Genomic DNA, 20,557 nt, shown 5'->3' on the forward strand with positions numbered 1-20,557 from the left:
ATTCTCAGTGGCCTCTCTAGATACAAGTTTCCTACTGCTTAGTTTGGAGACTTCTGCAGAGTCCCACACAGCAAACTGAGAATTTACAATGAATTATCTTGGCCTTAGTAACTTGCTTTGAACATGGTATTTGAAAATACAGAACCAGTCATGACAATTTAAGCCCGAAGACAATTATGCCCTAACAATAATTTGTCTAAAGCTCCCCCAATGCAGATTAAAAACCTACACAATGGAAATGCACAGGCTTAGGATGTAGGTTTAAACGAACCTGGGGAAACCCAATGTTTACAGAAAAACAGTAACGGTGACATTGGCACATGCATGGACACCATGGTGAGGGGAGAATCTCAGAGAACATTTTGGATTGCCACTGTAATTGCCACAGCAATGCAAAACAGCACCTGACAACCACAATGAGGTGAGTGTGTGGAGGAGAAACTGTGGGGGCTATGAAGATGATGAAAGGTTGGGACAGGAGGGAAGCTAGTGACAGAAGAAGAGAAGGTAGATGGGCAAAGGTCCTGCCCCTTTCTGTCAGTCACCCTTCTGCTCTATGCTGGTTTGAGATATATGCACAGAGCAGCTACAGGACCCATGGAATGGTGGGGGAGCCAGATGGGAGGGGACAGTGGAGAGAATAATCTGTTGAACTGCCAGTTCTAGTCAGATAGGGTTTGAGCCTCCAGAAAGTGAAACTGGATCCTTTCTCAGGAGACTGTGTTGTCTGAGAGGCTTGCTTTGAGAGAGAAAAAGCTAGCATAGGAGAGGGGGTTTGATACTCCAGAGGGTGAGATTTAAAAAAATTCTCTCAGGAGACTTTGTCTTAGAGCCTACCTTCTGGAAAAAGCTGGCTGAAGAACTGGAGTTACTAGGAAGAACTCACACTTTTACTATGGGCTTTTTTCTAAGGCTGGGGAAAAAGCTAAAAGCTTGCCTCAAAAGTTTAGAAGCTTGGCTGCTAAGTGTTCTCTGCACCCAAACTGTCAACTGTAACATTATTACTGAGTGAGCACAACTAATGCTGTGTGCTACCCACATAAATAGTTTTAAGCCTCTTTGCTGAACATCCTTATTCCTCTTTCCCAGGAAGTTAATAAAAGTTATTGATTTTCCTGTTTCCATCATGTCTCCTGCGAAGTCTCAGGGATGGCAAGACTTTTTGGAAATATAGCTTTAATGGAAAGCAGAAACACTAATTAAGCTGTCGTAGATTCCCTCACATGGACTAAAAAAACCCTACATTTGGAAGCCACTTGAGATCTGTCTGCCAGGTGGAGGTTGGAATAGACCACACAGGAGAAACTTCATTTCATGCTACTTCTACTCACATGTAGTTTAAAATCCTGGCCTTCGCAAGGGAAGGAGAAAATGGGGGTGCTGTGAGGAGGTGAAAGGTTGGGAAAGGGGGAGAGCTGGTGCCAGGAGAGGAGAAGGTGAGTGGAAGGGGGGAAAAGCAGAGCCAGAACGATGGGAAGGAAAGCACAGGCAAAGGAAGCAGAAGGCAGAATGGGTGGTGGAAAGCTGGAGACACATGAACACATAAAGCTGCCTTATACTAAATCAGACCCTTGGTCCATCAAAGTCAGTACTGACCAGCAGCGGCTCTCCGGGGCCTCAGGCAGGGGTCTTTCACATCACCTACCTGCCTGGTCCTTTAACTGGAGATGCTGGGGATTGAACCTGGGAACTTCTGCATGCCAAGCAGATGCTCTTTAAAATGAGCCACAGCCCCTCCCCAAACAGAAGAAATGGTGAGGAAAAGTAGATGGAGCCAGTGGGAACAAAAAGGTGGGTAAAATGTAGGAAAGCAGAGCCAGTACGGGAAGGTATTTACCATCCCAGAGTACTCAGGGGTCCCCAGTTATATGTACTTGTTAATAAATCCAAATGAAAAAGTTAATGCTTCCCAAAAGCTAGTCTTAGGGGGTTGAACTAAATGACCCTGGTGGTCCCTTCCAACTCTATGATTCTAAATACTATAAATATGATAGTACTAGATAAGGTATTGGGCCAAGGATTGGCATATGCTGGTTAAATGTGCGTCGACAAAAAAGATGCTTAATTTACTCCCCTTACCTCGGGAGAGGAAGAAGACATATACAGGAGACACAGAGCTGGTGCCATTCCATGCGGGTTACCGCACTTTGTATTCCCAGCGATGTATTAAGAGTTTGAAAACGTTATAAAAAACATCACTTTAAAAGGGTTTTTGGATACCACGGCTTATAAATGGTTGGAAGACGTCTTCACAGCTAAAGAAGCCAAACAAAGTGCAAACAGTATTTTTTATAATGTTTTCAAACTCTTAATACATCCCTGGGAATACAAGTGCGGTAATCCCCCATGTCTCTTACCCACCTCTTCTGTGAGATGTGACTTCACTGCACGTCTCTGCCACTGCCAGCTGATTACATCATGAACATTCAGCATACTGATGTCACAAATTGCATTCTCTAACAATTAGTTCTGCACTTCTCTTTTAAAAAGTGATTTAATTTAGGAGTGGAAAAATATTTCAAAGTCCTAGGTACCCGACTGATTATTCAGACCTTCAGAATTGAAAGCAGAATGCTTGGTCCAAGCACCAGTCCAAATCTACACAGTAAGAAAAGGTGTGTTTGCACACAGAAAAAACAACAGACAACTACTACTTCCAATATTGCCTCTTGATGTTACTTAATAATGGCACAAATGACAATGGTGGAGGATGCAGAAATTTGTTACCAATCTCTGAGTTATCAGTGAATAGATGAATGTTTGGTGGTCTGAAACATGAGAATGTGCAAAGACCTCAAAGATATCAACACAAATTTGAGATATCAGACAGATGGGATGAACAACTGGTCAGCCTTTTCCCTGAAACAGGCCAAGAAGTAATATTCTTAATCTACAAGGAAAAGTAATTTAGATTTGCATGAAAGAGATCAGCAGCTCAACAGCTACTAACAGTACAATCGTAAGCAAAATTATACCCTTCTAAACATTTTTATTTCAATGGGCTTAGAAAGGTGTAACTGTGCTTCAGACTGCACTATAAAAAGGAATACTGATTCTTCTTTGGGAATTAGGAAACAGTTGGATAATTTTTAGGCATCAAGCAGGGGTTCTTCAAGCAAGGGATATCGAGCATGAAAATGTGGTTGCTTAGACAAGCTTTTCCAACCTTATGATTCAATTTTTAACTATCAATTTTCAATTTATTTAGTATGTGGGGTTAAGTCGAAGCATATACCATGATCTTAAAGACAGTATGCCATGCAGCCTTCTCCTAATTTCCTCCACTCCTCCCAGCTTTCCACAGGAGCAACCCAATGGCAGCAGCACTTAAATTTCCTGGAAACCAGGAATGTATATGAATCTAACTTAAATAAATAATTTAAATATTTTAGTGATGTTAGCAAAAGAAGGCAAACACCACGTACTAGCCTGGATCATGAACAACCACTGGGGTTTGTCTGTGATTCATATCAAATATTTAGCCCACCTATCATGATTCATTTGCAGCACAACAGCCCTGACAACTATAGATAAAGAGACTATATTTATATTTGTGGGGCACAACATTCTCCACCGAAAAATACAGCATCAGAAAAAATTTCCACCCCACACCACTGGTAAGTATCAGTAATTGGTGGCCTTTGGGTCAGATTCAGCCCAAGGAAAGTAGAAAAGGGCAAGAGTCCAGTAGCCCCTTAAAGACTAACAAAAATATTTTCTGGTAGAGTATGAGCTTTCGTGAGCCACAGCTCACTTCTTTCATGAGCTGTGGCTCACGAAAGCTCCTACCCTACCAGAAAATATCTTTGTTAGTCTTTAAGGGGCTGCTGGACTCTTGCCCTTTTCTACTACTGCAGACAGACTAACACAGGGCTACCCACTGTGCATTATCTCCAAGGAAAGTAGGCAGCTCAAGCACAGTCCTCAAAGGTTGGCCCCTCAAATAAGCAAGCAAAAAAGACTTAAGTCAGAGGAGTGGGCAACAGCGGGCAAGGCAGGAGAGGGATTCCCCACAGACCAAAAAGGAAGCACTTTCTCACAAAACGCACACGATGTGGAGACAGTCACTAGTTTAGCTTTAAAAGAGTATTAGACACACTCATGGAGAATACAGACGTCAGCTCTTGTTAGCAGCGATGGTTAAATGGCACCTCCATGATAAGAAGTATCCTGTAACAGTATGGATGCCATGTGCTGGATTGGACCCACGGCATGGCCTGAGTGGCGACCTCTTACTGTTATGACCAGGATGCTGGACTAGATGCACCCTTTGGGCTCTTCGTATGAGGAGCAATGGGGGGTGGGGGGTGGGGCGAGGAAGGCCAGGCCTGGATCCCCAAGCAGGCAGCGTCGCTCTCACCTCCCGGGCGTTTTCCTGCCCGACCAGCCCGGCAGCTGCGGGCTTGGCCGTCCCGCTCTCGTCCAGCCCCAGGCCCTTGACATGGCTGTGCGCGGCGATGCGCTGAGTCTTCGAGGTGCTCTTCACCTCCTCGATCTTCATCCCGGTAACCAAGACGGCGCCGCGGAGCTCAACCGTCTCTCCCAACGACGCCACACGCGCAGCCAACGTGCAGCAGCCGCGCGTGTTACCAAGGTTCCCGGCGCTTAGCCCTGCCTCCTTCAGCCCTATTGGTCGCCGGCGAGAAATCCTCGCTTCCGTTTGGATAAATGTGTTGTCACTCAGAGAAGACGTTTTGGCGCACCCGCCCAGGCGGTTCGGCTTTGTGCGCCTTAGAAGAGGTTCCGGCTTTGCCCGCTTGCTGTAGATCGAAGGTACCGAGGAGGGCAGCTGGGAAAGAATGGCCCTTGATGCCCGGGAGGTTTTGCCTTGGATTTTCCGCTCTGTAGATGCACATTTTCGCCTTCTGTATTCTCAAAACTCTGCATGGGGGCTTTTTTGTAGTTTTGAGAACTCGGATGGGAAAAATGTGCATCTACAGAGCAGAAAATCCAAGGCAAAACCTCCCGGGCATCAAGGGCCAATATCAAAAGCTTTTTTTAAATAGCGCATTTTTATTCGAATCTCTGCTAATGTAATGAACATACTTTTAAGTTAATGTAAGATTTGGGGGCGGCATTTTTGTCATAATTTTTGTCTTGTTAATTTATTGGAGCCCTGGGTTTTTTTTTAAGTCATTTTTAGAACTTCTGAGTATGTATTTGTTTAAAATAAATAATTCACAGTGGGTAGGCGTGTTAGTCTGTCTGCAGTAGTAGAAAAGAGCAAGAGTCCAGCAGCCCCTTAAAGACTAACAACAATATTTTCTGGCAGGGTAGGAGCTCATACCCTGCCAGAAAATATTGTTGTTAGTCTTTAAGGTGCTACTGGACTCTTGCTCTTTTTTAAAATAAATAGTATGGCACGTTTAAAATATTGTCGAAGGCTTTCACGGTCAGAGTTCATTGGTTCTTGTAGGTTATCCGGGCTGTGTAACCGTGGTCTTGGAATTTTCTTTCCTGACGTTTCACCAGCAACTGTGGCAGGCATCTTCAGAGTAATACTCAGCTCAAACCCAACCCCTTTCTGACTATATATTACTCTTCCTACACCCTTGACACTGAGAGACACTGTCCTTCAGTGTTACTACTCTGAAGATGCCTGCCACAGTTGCTGGCGAAACGTCAGGAAAGAAAATTCCAAGACCACGGTTACACAGCCCGGATAACCTACAAGAACCAGTATGGCACGTTTGTTCCGGAGTTACATAAAAAAAATACAGTCTCAAAAATCAGAAGATGAGAGTTTTTGTGCTTGCCAGTCTCATGAATTAGGATTGCCAGCCACCACCTGGGGCCTGCATATCTCCCAGAATTACAACTGATCTCTGGCTCCCCAGGAAGAAATTATGGCTTTGGAAGGTAGACTCTATGATATTATACACCCTGAGGTCCCTCCCCAAACCTCACCTTCCTCAGCCTTCACCCCCCACATCTTTAGGAATTTCCCAATTTGGATTTGGCAACCCTAATTTGGTTCCAATTGAGGTATACTTTTTAAAATTTCAAAAGTAATCTCAGCAGTTTAAGAATCACTCTCCACTCCCATTTGTAGCCCACCAAATGCTTCCCACAAGCCCAACCATCTCTCCCCCCCCTTTTTTTCTTTTTTACATATGGAGGCATCTGGTACTTTGGGGAAGAGGCACTTCAACATTTTTCAGTCTTCAAATATGAGGGATAACGTTGAAATTTACATTTTAGGACCAAAGGTTAGATGTTGGTTATTATTTATGATACTTGAAGTCTAATTGTTTGGTATACGTTTTGACTTCTGGCTGTAATTTGAATTGGCACAGTGGGAGAATTAATTTTAATTCACTTTGGGACTCCTATGTGTTTTGCATATGCTTTGAACAAAATAGAAAGGAGGTATGAAAGAAAGAGGCCAGTACAAAACAGGATCCAATCAGTCCAGTAGTTGTTTTTTATTTTGACACTAACAGTTGGATGTATCTTGGACCCATGATGAGTGCACTTATTATTTGTTGGATTTGATCTTGTTTTGAACAGGCCTCTTGTTTTGAACAGACCTCCACACACACTTTCTGTTGTGTATATAAATTGGTAGTGATGGATTTTTAGTGCAATCCTGAATACAGTTATACCTTTCTAAGCCAATGAATTTAATGGCTTTAGAAGACTAAGAGTGCAATCCTAAGGGAGGGGGTACTTACCCAGGGTGTGGGGATGGTGCAGCCATGCCGCCTCCTAAGCAGCTTGCTGCTGAGTGCAGCAAGCTGGAAATGCCTTATTTGAGAAGACAACAGGACTATGCCGGCCTTTTTGCAGGTGTAAATCAGCACCTGTAAAAAGGGGCGTTCCCGAGCTGAAAGGGCTTTGGGATCTGACTAATGTCAGCTCTGCCCCTGGGAATGGCCCCTTTGACACTGGCGCGAGCCTCTGTGCCGGGAAAAAGCTGCTGGCAAGACTGCACCGGCAGTCTTTTAGCTAGCAAAAGTGGCACTAACGCTAGTGCTGACTCCAAACCCCTTTCAAACCCCACCCCCCGGTTAGGTTTGGGCTGTAATTCTGTTTAGGATTGCCACTGGATACCTGTTTTAGTATGGCTAATAGAAAGATGAAACATTTTCCCCCGCAACCTTCAATGGTCTTTCCCCATTGCCTAAGGCAAATACAGATGGCAAATAGGTCAGTGTACTTTCAGATCTTACATTGGGCTGCTATTTGGGTGAATAGAAACAATATTTCAACAAGTATTTTAGTTGCCCAACCTAACAATATGACCCAGACTGGGATGGAAAAATGGCCTGGAGAAAAAGGCCCCACCCCCAAGGGAGGGATAGGAAGCCTGCCTGCTCTGGCCCCCATGTGGCTTGGGAGGGCTGAGAACGTCCTCTGTGTGGGCCTCAGACAGGCTGGATGTTACCTCCCCCAGCCATGCGGGTCTCGCACATATTGGGTGCCACTTCTCCCCAGGCTGGGTGTCCTCACGTGGGCTGGGTGCCACCTTGCATGATGCGCAGGCGCCCCTTGGCTAGTCCTGGTGGAGCAGGGAGTCCATTGGTGGCTATAATGGTCAGTCCACCCCTGGAAACTCTTATGCGTGAACTTTAAATAGCATATGTAGTAGTAATAAAAATATTATTGTTCAACCTAATACTCTTCTTCCCCCCTGCCCCTTCAAAACAATTGTCTGTGCCATTTAATCTGGGGGAAGTTAAGATCATTTTAGAAGGCAATAGTAAAGCATGTGTCTGCCTTTTCAACACTGTTTCTTTAGAAAATGCAAAAACCCTTGTTCTTTCTCTCAGATTTTGAACCAGAAAAATAATACAGCTATTAAGAAAATTTGAATGTTGCTGTATGGGCTTAATCAACGTATTTTACCTACTTTTCTTCTGCTAGTCTCAAGGTCTCCTTTTTGGCACAGACGCCATGTGATACCCAAGGAGGGAGCTGGAGACTTAAGAGCTGTTTTTCCTAGACTAAACGTTTGAGGTTACAGGACATAGCCTAGTTTCACATAAGCTTCCAAATTTCAGTGGGACATGCTGAACCCTGAAATTGTCAAATAGTGTATTATTTTTGGACAGAGGAGAGTGGTGTGTGTGTGAATGACCTTCACATTTTTAACCCATCCCAAAGGTCTGACTTCCTGCCCTCTCTCCCATGAGTTTTAAAAACTGAGAATTAATACCAACATTTCGTGAAGGAACAGTTTAATGCATAGAAGAAGAAATGAGAGAGATGTGTGTTACATCTAATTAACAAAGAAGAAAAAAATGTTTTTGTGCCCTCTTCTGTTTCTTTATTTATGATATGTAAGGTTGTGTTTTTGTAACCTTAGTAATAGCAGGTCTTTTGTTTTCTTCATGTCTTTGCTGGAGGTCCCATTTGGAGCGCCCAAGAAAGTATACTCGAAGTTTCTCAGCTGCTAAAATAGGCATGTTAGGTGTGTAATAAGGATAATTTTATTTCTAACTGAACAACAAAAACACAACAAAAGTTATCAGTTTTTGTTCGTCTACTCATATTTTACTTTTGCTAGGTTTCAGTCTTGCTTTTGTTACACATGAAGTTTTAATTTACTGAATTCTGTGGAATGAGTCTTGTACATAATGAGGTCTTTTACTGTATAGACATCCTTTTGTTTATAGTTGCAGCTCCCAGACATGTTTATCCCATAGTTTCCAGACTTGCAAATACCCTAACAATGATACAGGACAGATGTGGTTAGAAACACAAGGACCAGTGGTTCTTGTAGGTTATCCAGGCTGTGTAACCGTGGTCTTGGTATTTTCTTTCCCGACGTTTCACCAGCAGCTGTGGCAGGCATCTTCAGAGGAGTAACACTGAAGGACAGTGTCTCTCAGTGTCAAGTGTGTAGGAAGAGTAATATATAGTCAGAAAGGGGGGGTTGAGCTGAATCATTGTCCTGCAAAAAGTATCAAAGGTAATGTGCTAATCATTGTCCTGTAAGTATCAAGGTAATGTGCTAATGAGGGTGTGGTATGTTAATATGGAACCATTGAATCCTGAAGTGATCTGTTAATGTGTGAAATCCCAAGCTAATCTGCATGGCTATTGTTGACAAGGACCAGTCTTTATTATACCGTATATACTCGGGTATAAGCCGAGGTGCCTAATTTCACCCCCAAAATGGGGAAAAATTAGGCACCCGCGTATAAGCCGAGGGTGGGAAAGGAGGCCCCCCCCCCCGCAGGCTTACCTTACCGGGCCACCGCCGCCTGCCCGCGAGCCTTCCCCGCAGGCCAGGAGCGGCCTGCAGGGCCGCCTGAAGACGTGTGTGGGGGAACAGATCTGCGCCTGCCAGCTGGCAGGTGCAGATCTGTTTAAAGAGCCCGCCCACCCCGCGCGCCTTCAGGGAAGCCCCCTGAAGGCGCCCGGGGTGGGGAACAGATCTGTGCCTGCCAGCTGGCAGGCGCAGATCTGTTTAAAGAGCCCGCCAGCCCCGTGCGCCTTCAGGGAAGCCCCCTGAAGGCGCCCGGGGTGGGGGAACAGAGAAGGCGCGCGGGCAGGTGGTAATGGCGGCTGCTCCTGGCCTGCAGAGAAGGTGCGCGGGCAGGCGGCGATGGCGGCCGCGGCGGCAGTGGTAAGTTCCACCCCCCTTCACCTACCAACCCGCGTATAAGCCGAGTTGGGTTTTCTAAGCCCTTTTTTTGGGCTGAAAAACTCGGCTTATACACGAGTATATACGGTAATACATGAAGCATCCCTCAGTTGATAACTATTGTATGATGTGGATCAATTGCAATTAAATGTGACTTCATATGAACATACTGAAGTTTAAGACTAGGGAACAGACCGTTCCATTATCCTTCAGATTGGCTTCACCACTGGTTAGTAGTTCTTAACTATAGACACCACTAGTCAAATGCCAGTAGAGATGGGTATTTCATGGATTCCTTACTGCTTCTCCTGATGGTAGTTCTCACATTCTTTATTTGCCTGCTAACCTGTTAAAGGAAAAGGGGCAACATGAAAGTTATTTGTTTCAGGATTGTGACTTGATCAGAATTTTTTTTTAATTGAAGAGTGAGCTGCAAAAAAAAGTTAAGATTACTGCCTACTAGCAGTTGGGATGGACATAAGGATGATAAAGCCATGTCATACCTTTCGTTAAGACCAACCAAAATAACACAACACAGTGTGCGAACCTTCATATTTCTCCACAAAGCTCTATCAGGCTGGATATTGAAAACAGGAGGCGGAAAGGGGGGGGGAGGAGAGATTTTTCAACTATTTTTATTTTTTAACAACCTGGTGAAGAATTCTGCAAACTCCAAAGCTTACACACTGTTTTGTATCATTGTAGTTGATCTTAACAAAAGGTTAAGCTTTTGTTTTTGCATTTGGCTATGCCCCAACGTATGGGTTGGCTACTAGGGACGCCAGCCTCCAGGTGGGACCTGGAGATCCCCCGAAATTACACCTCCTCTCTGAAGACTCAAGGCGTCAGTTCCTCCGGATAAAATAGATGCTTTGGAGGGTGGACTGTCTGAATGGCACAGTACATCCCCAGGCTCCATCTCCAAGCTTTTCTCAACCTGGATCTGGCAACCCTCTCCAGCCGGTGGCCTACTATTTTGGTGTTTCATTGGCATCCATTGGTGAGCCACCCTAGATGCCCAGGATGTCTCAGTAAAGCCTAGCACAGCCCCAATATTGTGAGAGAAAGGTAATTTCTGCATGGGAAGTTTTGCCTTGGATTTGCCGCTGTCCAGATGCAAATTTCCCCCGTCCAAATTCTCAAAACTCTGCACGGGGGCTGATTGTTGAGTTTTGAGAATTTGGCTGCGGGAAATGTGCTGAGTTCTGGAACGGACTCATTCATCTGCTACCGATTTCAGAGGGATAGGATCGTTGGTTATGGCTTATTGAAAGTAAGGATGAGTCACGCACACACACAAAAGAGACAAAGTCGTTTGTTTTTACTAAGACAATCTTTACTAGCTAAATTAAAGGGTAGGGTTCACTGGGACTAAAACAAATAATCCTTTCTACATTGCTAAGTTTCCTAACCTTGCCAGGAGCTGGCAGGTACTAAACTTACACACGAGTAGGCATTCTTGGAAGGCAAGATTTGCCTCTCCATCCTTTCAGGTTGGCATCAAAACTCAAGACTCGATTCTGCTTTCTCTTTCAAACAACGGATGCGGACAGACAGTAAACACGCAGACTGCTTGCGTAGGTGACTAACAGGCACCATTAGCCCTGGTTACTCTGCTGACCGTTCGGCTAATTACCACATTACATCGTTTCCTTGAACTGGTCAGCATCTATACATTCAACATTAACCCTTAGTCAAAAAGGGCCAGAGTCCAGTAGCACCTTAAAGACTAACAAAAATATTTTCGGGTAGGAGCTTTCGTGAGCTCAGATACCTGAAGAAGTGAGCTGTGGCTCACGAAAGCTCCTACCCAACCAGAAAATATTTTTGTTAGTCTTTAAGGTGCTACTGGACTCTGGCCCTTTTTGACTACCGCAAACAGACTAACACGGCTACTCACTGTGAACATTAACCCTCGACTGTCTGACATGTAACAAAGCTCGCTACTTGACGCCCAACGAAATGGGCACCAAGAGAGCGGCAAACCTAAGGCAAACAACCCCCCAGTGCATCAATGGCCTACCCAGGAGTGGGGGATTCATCCGTATATGAACGGCCGCCCCCCCCCGCCCCGGGTCAGAGGTCACGCGAAGGGCTGCGCCAGCCGCGCCCCGCTCCTCTGGGCGTCTCGTTTCCCCGCACCAACCCCTCGAGGCCCGCGGGCCGGCGCGGCGGTTGCCCGGAACGGCCCGAGCGGAGCCGGTGTTCCGGCGGGGGTGTTGTTAGGAGGCGGACCGGCTGGCGAGCGAAGCGCGCGGCGCCCGAGGCTCCCCCACGGCCGGCATGAGCGCCGCGGCCCCGGCCCCCGGCGCCTGGCGCCGCCTCAACGTCAACGTGGGCGTCCTGGGCCACATCGACAGCGGCAAGACGGCGCTGGCGCGGGCCCTCAGCACCGTGGGCTCCACCGCCGCCTTCGACCGGGCCCCGCAGAGCCGGGCTCGGGGCATCACCCTCGACTTGGGCTTCTCCTGCCTCTGCGCCGAGCTGCCCCCGCGCTTGGGGCTCGGGCCTGGGCAGCTCCAGCTCACCCTGGTGGACTGCCCGGGACACGCCTCCCTCATCCGCACCATCATTGGCGGTAAGGGGAGAGTGGGGCAGGCAGGGCGGTGTTGGGGAGGGGGTTCCTGCCACTGCACCGCTGAGATAGAAGGGGCCAGACCGGGCTCGGTCCCTCTCCTCCCCCTCGCCTCTTCAACTGGGCGCCCTCTGTGCAAGGCTCTCTACTGGATATAGTTCACAGTGTGTGTGTGTGTAAAGTGCCGTCAAGTCGCAGCCGACTTATGGCGACCCCTTTTGGGGTTTTCAAGGCAAGAGACTAACAGAGGTGGTTTGCCAGTGCCTTCCTCTGCTCAGCAACCCTGGTATTCCTTGGTGGCCTCCCACCCAAATACTAACCAGGGCTGACCCTGCTTAGCTTCTGAGATCTGACGAGATCAGGCTAGCCTGGGCCATCCAGGTGCTCTCACAGTGGGTAGCCCTGTGTTAGTCCGTCTGCAGTAGTAGAAAAGGGCAAGAGTCCAGTAGCATCTTAAAGACGAACAAGAATATTTTCTGGCAGGGTAGGAGCTTTCTGAAGAAGTGAGCTGTGGCTCACGAAAGCTCCTACCCTGCCAGAAAATATTTTTGTTCGTCTTTAATGGGCTACTGGACTCTTGCCCTTTTCTACTACTGCAGACAGACTAACACAGGGCTACCCACTGTGAACTATGTTACTGGATATAGATAACCGTAGGATATCTCTATAGCGTGCACACAGCTCGTGGGCTTCCCTCGTTTATAATCAGCAGCATTAAGGGCGCCCCATCGCCGCACGCAACCCCTGTGTTGCTTTTGGGCAGAGATGGTGTGGGTGGTGAAAAACCGAATAGCATCGTATTTATGTGTAAATACGTAGGGAATGAATGTGCGCTGCGTACGTGCATCAGCAGAAAGAAAACTACAGTTTGTGGCACTTTAAAGGCTGTCAGATTCATCCCATTTGCATTTGTGTCGATAGTCAATTTTAATCCTGTACTTCTTCCAAGGAGTGGAGGGTGGTGTATATGTTCCCTCCTTTATTTTGTCCTTACAGCTGCCTTGTGAGGTAGGTTAGGCTCAGAGAATGGCTGGCTGAAAGGCAGCCAATAAGTTTCAGAGCAAGCCGCCCCATGACAGCTTTGTCACACTGGCTCTCCATTATTTTTGAGATCATGATTCCTGATACAAACAAGCAAGCACAACTTTACACTTGTTTATTATTGTTTGTTTGTTTTATGCTTGTGTTTTAACATGAAGTACTGTAATCCCAGTAAAAGCGGCTATGTTAACTAAACTATTTGGCTGTAAGGATTTTGCTTCTTCATTTATTTTATGGGTTAGGAAGGGTGTGAGTTGCTTTCATGTAGCCCAGACCAGCGCTCAGATAATTTGAGGACTGCTAATGTAAACAATCTCTATAAGTTGTTTCTTTTAAGAAAAATATGCCATTTTACCCATAACTCTGTTTCCAGACACTATTATTTAATTTAAAATACATTGTTGAGAATGGGGGGATGGTGCTTGCCATGTTGCTTTCTTCTTACTTTGTAACATTTTCATTGATATTTTGAACAAACCCTCAGACTCAGAGTTTAGCAAAAAATAGGATCTTGTACTCCACCTGGTTTTAATGGTTTTGGGCAGAGAGCTTGTAGAAGAAAAAATAACAGAGATTTACACTACTTACAAGAGTAATTTTCAGTCATTATCATCCAGCGTTTGTTTTTGACAGATGCTAAAGTCTGGTCTTTGGGAAAGTTCCCATTGTAAGGGCCAGCCAAGCAGAATGACTACCCTTTTGCTCTTGCATTTGTACAGAAAGGTATAGATAATATTGGCAAGAGGGTGCGCTTAGTTGAGAATAGGATGATGCTTTAACTTTAGTCTTGCAAAGCTGTCGACATAAATTATTGATCCACAGAATTTTATTTATTTATTTAGTACATATTAGTCATTTGTGGCACATTAACCTCCTGGAAGAGTGAACTCTCTTCAGATTATAAGGGCTTTATTGCCGGGTTTCTACAAGCAATTCCTACTTGCCATAGGTCAGTGGCTGCTTGCAAACCTGCCCAAGAACTCGCCATTAATGATTCATAATTTTACTTATTTGCTCTGTTGGTCTGATCATGTGATACCGCCTCTATCATCTTTTTTCACCTGCAGATTCCTGCTTCCCAGTATTCTCCATTTGCAGTGATCCCAAGATCACTGTGAAAAGTGAGGGTCTACTGTCTAAAGTTCTATCCCATTTTTCTTTCCATACAAAGTTAAAAACTAACAAAATCTAGTAAAAAAACCAACAACCACTGAGATAAAGCTTCCTCGACAACTCAGTTGACAGAAATAATATATTGAGGTATTAAATGTTGATACATTTTAACTTATCTTCAGTGTATAAAATAAGAAGTAGGGCTTTGATAGCCTTCCTTTGATGGTATATTCAATAACTGTCAATGCCATTACCATGAATGCCCTACTTCTTGTGCTGACAGTTCTTATTTTGTAGAGAGATAGAACCAGGGGGTAGGACCAGTTGCCATCCTATGAAACTTAATCTAGGTGAGATGGACTAAATATTAGTTGGTTCAGGTGATCTAGGAATAGGCGTTCAGCCTGTTGTGGAGGTGATTGAACTCCCCCTAATGACTCATTTTTGCCATTTGGGCATGTTCCTGCACTTAGCACTGTGTCTGGATGTCCAGGTGGAGGTGGTAACAAGGTGTTCTTTTGGGCAGCTAAGGCTTGTCTGCCAACTGTGTCCTTTCCTTGACAGAAAACACCTGGTCAGTTATATGCATCCCTGGATTTATATATTAGTCTACTGCAACGCAGTAGCTTAATACTAGGCAAGTACTGTTGACCATGTGACCAGAGTGATCTTGAGGAGGAGAATGCAATCAGGATAACAATCAATGCAGAAAAGATTGTAAAAGATTCTGGCATTTGTTTGGACCCATCTGTGAGGGGGTGTTACTTTTAACAGCTGCATGGAGATTAAAATCCCTTTGAATTAAAGCAATGCACTAACCACTAATCATAGTGCTGCTTGTTAACTGAATGCTCCCTTAAAACATTCAGTCTTTACAGGGCACAGCCCTCAATCTCTGAGAGATATTGAAGTTTGTTTTGTTAGTTTGTTCCAGGTTCAAAGTGAAACCCTGTATTTCCCAGCCAATAAACAGTCAATGTATGAATTAAAAATTTTATTTTAAAATAATCTGATAATTTTAGATCTGATTAAACAAAACATTATTGCTGGGCAGTGCCAAGGAGGGTGGGATATAAACATAAACATAATAGTAATAATACTATAACATTATTGTATAGATACATAGAACACTAGCATACCCCATAGAAACCAATCAATAAGCATTCTCATCTTTCCTATTGTACCTAAGTTTACTTCCTTTTGTACCTAAGTTGACTTCCTATTGTACCTAAGTCTTTCCTAAATTGTACCTAAGGTTAAATTTCCAGGCTTCATACCCAGAGCTTTGTTACAAAAGGGGAAAACAGATTTTACTGAATTGCAAATCTGAGAGATGCAGCAGTTATGGGGTAGGGCCAATTTATGTTTGTTCATAGGTCAGCACATGACTTCATTAAACCTTCAAGTTTGTGATCTGTAAAAGCATATTATAAGACACTTCTCAGCATCCCAAAGAATTTTTGTTGTAAACTCTGTTCCACTTGTTTTAAGGTTTATTCTGGTTTTAAAGCTGTTTATTCATAAATTATCGTTTAAGTCTGAAAACTGTAAGTTAGCTGTAACAGTGAAAAATGCATTTTTGCAGATTTACACTAGAACCAAAATGCAACCTCTCAGTTCTCAGTCCTAAATAGTGATTTAAAGTTGAAATCTACAATACAGCTATCCTCACAATGACTGGAATAATGCAAATGGGTGTGACAGAAGAGGCAAAATAGGATAAATTACTGTGCTCTAGAACAGTGATCTATGAAACTGCCTGGGGTGGAGGTGACCCCTGGACTTGGTCCTGAGGGGTACATAGGACATGGTGCTACAGTGTTGTTGAATTTGTTGACCATACTGCTATTAGGCAAATTCAGTTACATTTTCTGGGATTGCAAAGGACTGCTGGGGAAAGGGAAAGTGAAGAAGATTCATGATCCTGGCTTTCCAGAGTCCAGCCTAAAGGACTCGAAGGTAGCAAATGCAATGCTGATTTTTAAAAAATGGATACAGGTGGCACCCAGAAAAGTAGAAGTCAGTTAGTCTAATGTCCTCTGTAAATTGGTGAAAACAGTTATTAAACACAGAATTATTAAGCAAAGAATAATTCTGTAGGAATGAGCCATAGTGAGGAAGAATATTTATGACTTCAGTGAAGTAATGCTTGGTATTACTAGCTTTTTGTCGGTCTTTGAATGTGTAACAAGATGAGTTGGTAGATGTTATGTTCTTGGACTTGCAAAAATTTTAACCAAGTATGTCACTAAAGACTCCTGAGCAAATTTAGCTGTCATGGGATAAAAGGATAATTCCTCTCTTGGATTAGTAACTACCGGTAGTTAAACAACAGGAAGGAATTAATAGGACATTTCTCCTAATGGAGGAAAATAAGCAGTGAAATCTTCCAAAGATTTTGTGTTAGGACTGGTGCTTTTCAGTTTGTTCATAAATGATTGGGAATTGGTGATGAGCATTAAGAGCCACCTATGTGAGTGGGTAACAGTGTGGCAAATGAGGCTCTTTGTGAGTAAGTGTGAAGTAATGCAGTTTGGGGGTGAAACATCCTAACTTTAAACATATGCCTGTGGAGTCTAAAGTGGTAAAGATTGACTGGGAAAGAGGTCTTGGGTTTGTGGTGGAGAGTTCAGTGAAAATATTGTCTTGGTGAGCAGTGGTGGAAGAGTCAAGTTCTGTGTGTTGGAATATCTGGCGTGAAGATATTCCTGCATTTAGCAGAATGCCTTAAGCTTAGCGGCAGCAGAAGCTACACGTGCGTGTATGTGTGAAAACAAAGGAGCAGTCGTTTGCTCTAATCAAACTAAAGTACATTTATTGGTTGAAATACACTTCGGACAGGAAAGGACAAACGAGGGTTCTGTATCCTAATCTATCTTGCTATTTCTCTAGGTGTAAAAGGGCATCTGCCTTCCACTCCATCTTGGGGTGGAAGGCCTGGGCGCAGAGAGCGCCCGGCTCCTAGGTCTTGCTTCGATGATGGGCCAAAAGGGAAGAGAGAGGGAAGAGGATATTGTCCCTGACAATATAGCTCTAAACATCAAAGGGCAGGAAATGAGGGTGAGGTGTGACTACAGATACCTCCTGAGTCCTTTCTATCTATCTGACTCTCTGTGGTCAACCCCCCCCCCTCTTAATGTGTAGGCAAGTGACACCGTTAGGAAGGGCAGATTTTCCAACACCCCCTCTCGGTGTAACTTGACTCACTCTATCAAGTTGGTTCGAATTCTTCTGCCATTCTGGCGAGGTAGGAGAATCTCAGCGGGGGCACACCTCTGTTCGTGCGTTCAGATCTCCTCATCACAGGCTCCGTGTTCTCCTCTTGTTCACCAAGCACCTCTGGTTCGGAAGCCCCCTCTGGATGGAGACCTGTGGCCTCTTCCCCTTCTGCGCTCACCACAGGCTTCTCAGTGTCCTCTGCTTCTTCTTCTTTGGGGCAGGTGCCACCAGGGTATTTGAGTTCGCCGCTCACTTCAACCTTTGCCCCCTCTGAAGCTGGTTGGGCTCGACTCTCGTCAAAGTAGACTGTTTTACTAACAGAAATTCTCTTAGTGGTCGGGTCTATTATTCTGTAGCCCTTGTTTTCAGCTGAATAGCCAACAAAAATTCCCTCATGAGTGGTGTTATCTAGTTTACTGTATTTCTCTCTTGGAATATAGGCATAGGCCTTGCTTCCAAAAACACGTAGATGCTGTATGGAGGGTTTGTGTCCGTGCCATAACTCGTAAGGAGTTCTCCCTGTTGCCCTTGCATGTAATCTATTTTTGGTGTATGCAGCTGCCATGATAGCCTCCCCCCAGTAGCTGTGTGGGAGACGTGAGTCTCTGAGCATGTACCTTACCATCTCAACTAGTGCCCGGTTGCACCTCTCTGCAGCACTGTTCTGAGATGAATTATATGGTGCTGTCATCTGATGCTGAATGCCTTCATCCTTCAGGAACTGTCGTATTGTCTTAGAGATGTATTCTCCATCTGAACCCGAGCGAAGAACTTGTAATTTCCGTCCAAACTTTTTCTGCACCATGGCTGCATACTCTCTCAGTTTCTCAAAGACCTGTGATTTCTCAGAAAGCAAATACACAACAATATAATGTGAATAATCATCCATCAGGGTGAGAAAACCTTTGAAATTACCCAGTGTTGGTGGCAGATCATTACATAGTTCGCAATGAATGAGTTGAAGCGGGGCTGTGGTCTTCCTTTCATCATCCTTTGGAACAGGCCTGTTCACTGCTTTGGACCTGATGCAACAAACACAGTTAGTTTCAGAATCACAGTCTGTAAAAACAAAATCTTGGGTTAGATTTCCCTTTGCCATTTCCTTGATCGTTTGAAGATCGGCATGGCCAAACCGCCTATGCCACAAGGTTGAACACTCTGTCTTCCCACAGCATTTTTCCAAATTAACTTCATCTTGGTGAATATCGTCGTACACTTCATGCGATTGACCCTCTTGGCTTTTGTCTGAAAATGCATCTTCTTCCTCTTGAACAATTGGCAACCCATTGCGTTGTTCAGTAATCATACAAGGTTTCCCACCCAATGAAATTGTACATCTGGTTCCCCTTCCATGAAATTCATAACCTTCTTTAGCAAGCTTACTCCAAGAAATTACATTACGTGAAAAATCAGGTATATATAAAACATCTTTCAGTGGAAATTCACATATCTCACCATCTTGCAGCTGACAAGTCAAAAAAATATCCCCTCTTTGCCGTGCAATGACCTTTTCTCCATTGCCTGTAATGACCTCTTGCGGGAAAACATATTCTAGTGTGGTAAAGAGACCTCTTCGGTTACAAATGTTCACAGTTGAACCAGAATCAAGGATAAAATGAGGGGTCTGAGACTGCGCTTCCCAAATCGAGTAGTTAAAATGTCTGGCCCTTCCATCATATTTTCGTTCATAAAAATCCTTGCGGTGGCCCTCTGACCCTGAATCACGTTTGTTGGGACAGTCTGACACCTTGTGGCCTTTCTCGGAACAGCCAAAACAAACAATAGTTGAACTTCTTGATCCCATCTGAGGGGAGGGGCTCCTTGCTCTCGCGCCAAAACGGCTCCTTTCAAACTGACCGTTTCCCGCTCTGCTCAGCCCCTCCCTTCGTCCCTCGTGACTCAAGTCTTTGTTCCGCAGTTTGGGGGAAGGGGGCCTTTGTGCAACATGGTGATCCCTCACTGTAAGTTTGTAAGCAACTTCTTCGGACAAAGACTGGTCGTTCCACATTCCTTTTCTCACAATTTCCATAGTAACTTCATGACATGCCTCCTTAAAAGTCAAATCAGGCCTGCGTTCTAGTTGCCCAACAAGTGGAATGCACCATTCTGGCAAGCTTATAAACAAGGTACATAATCTCTCTGTTTCAGTAATAGGCATCCCTGCTAACTCTATTTGCGCAAGAAGCTCCTTCAATTGGTAAATATGCTCTCTAATATTCTGTCCATCTCTGTACTTTAAAGAGCTCAATTTTCTTCTCATGGCTAGGAAGTAGGGCCAACCTTTCTTGGTAAACATCCCATCAATGATAGTCATCATTTCTTTAGCTGTCTGTGCATTACGCAATTCACAAAGAATGGAGTCGGTAATGTTCGTCAGAATAAGGTCTTGCGCTTTTCCATCCCCCCTCAGCCAATCGTTGCTAGGGTTATTGGGTGGATCTTCGCTGAGATATTTACTTAAACTCTCAGATTTCATGGCAACTTCTATCCTTTTTTTCCACGAATTATAATTCTCATCACTCAAAAGTTCAATTCTGTGGCGGTCATCTTTCTGCCGAGCCATCGTAGCAGGCTGCAGTAAACACGCACACACAAAAATCAATTCGAGCACCTCCTCCCCTCGGGGCCTTTTGAGCTCACCTTCCTTTTTCTTCAAAGAGACGCTCTCCTTCCTGCGGCTGTAGGGAAACGATTGGATTCCACCAGTCTTTCGTTGAGACGGCCGGAACGCGAATCTGTAACCCTTCGTAGTCAGGAAGATCTCTCAGCAGCAAATCTCTTTCGGAAAGGTGGCTGTCTGGGCTTTCAAAAATTCTGGGCCACCATAACCTGTTGGAATATCTGGCGTGAAGATATTCCTGCATTTAGCAGAATGCCTTAAGCTTAGCGGCAGCAGAAGCTACACGTGCGTGTATGTGTGAAAACAAAGGAGCAGTCGTTTGCTCTAATCAAACTAAAGTACATTTATTGGTTGAAATACACTTCGGACAGGAAAGGACAAACGAGGGTTCTGTATC

The 20,557-nt window shown here is 44.7% G+C and overlaps 2 protein-coding genes across 2 annotated transcripts in view; one reads left to right on the forward strand and one right to left on the reverse strand.

The window, feature by feature from the left end:
- The window catches only part of RUVBL1 (RuvB like AAA ATPase 1), a 35,155-nt gene extending 30,637 nt beyond the window's left edge, over positions 1–4,518 (reverse strand). The window contains exon 1 of the mRNA XM_056853603.1: positions 4,361–4,518. Coding sequence (XP_056709581.1) covers positions 4,361–4,501 — 141 coding nt within the window. The 5' untranslated portion in view covers positions 4,502–4,518. The remainder of the gene's footprint in view (positions 1–4,360) is intronic.
- Positions 4,519–11,875: 7,357 nt separating this feature from the next.
- Positions 11,876–20,557, forward strand: part of EEFSEC (eukaryotic elongation factor, selenocysteine-tRNA specific) — a 210,495-nt gene continuing 201,813 nt past the window's right edge. The window contains exon 1 of the mRNA XM_056846950.1: positions 11,876–12,170. Coding sequence (XP_056702928.1) covers positions 11,876–12,170 — 295 coding nt within the window. The remainder of the gene's footprint in view (positions 12,171–20,557) is intronic.

Source organism: Euleptes europaea, chromosome 1, assembly GCF_029931775.1.
Source record: "Euleptes europaea isolate rEulEur1 chromosome 1, rEulEur1.hap1, whole genome shotgun sequence".
Lineage (NCBI taxonomy): Eukaryota > Metazoa > Chordata > Lepidosauria > Squamata > Sphaerodactylidae > Euleptes > Euleptes europaea.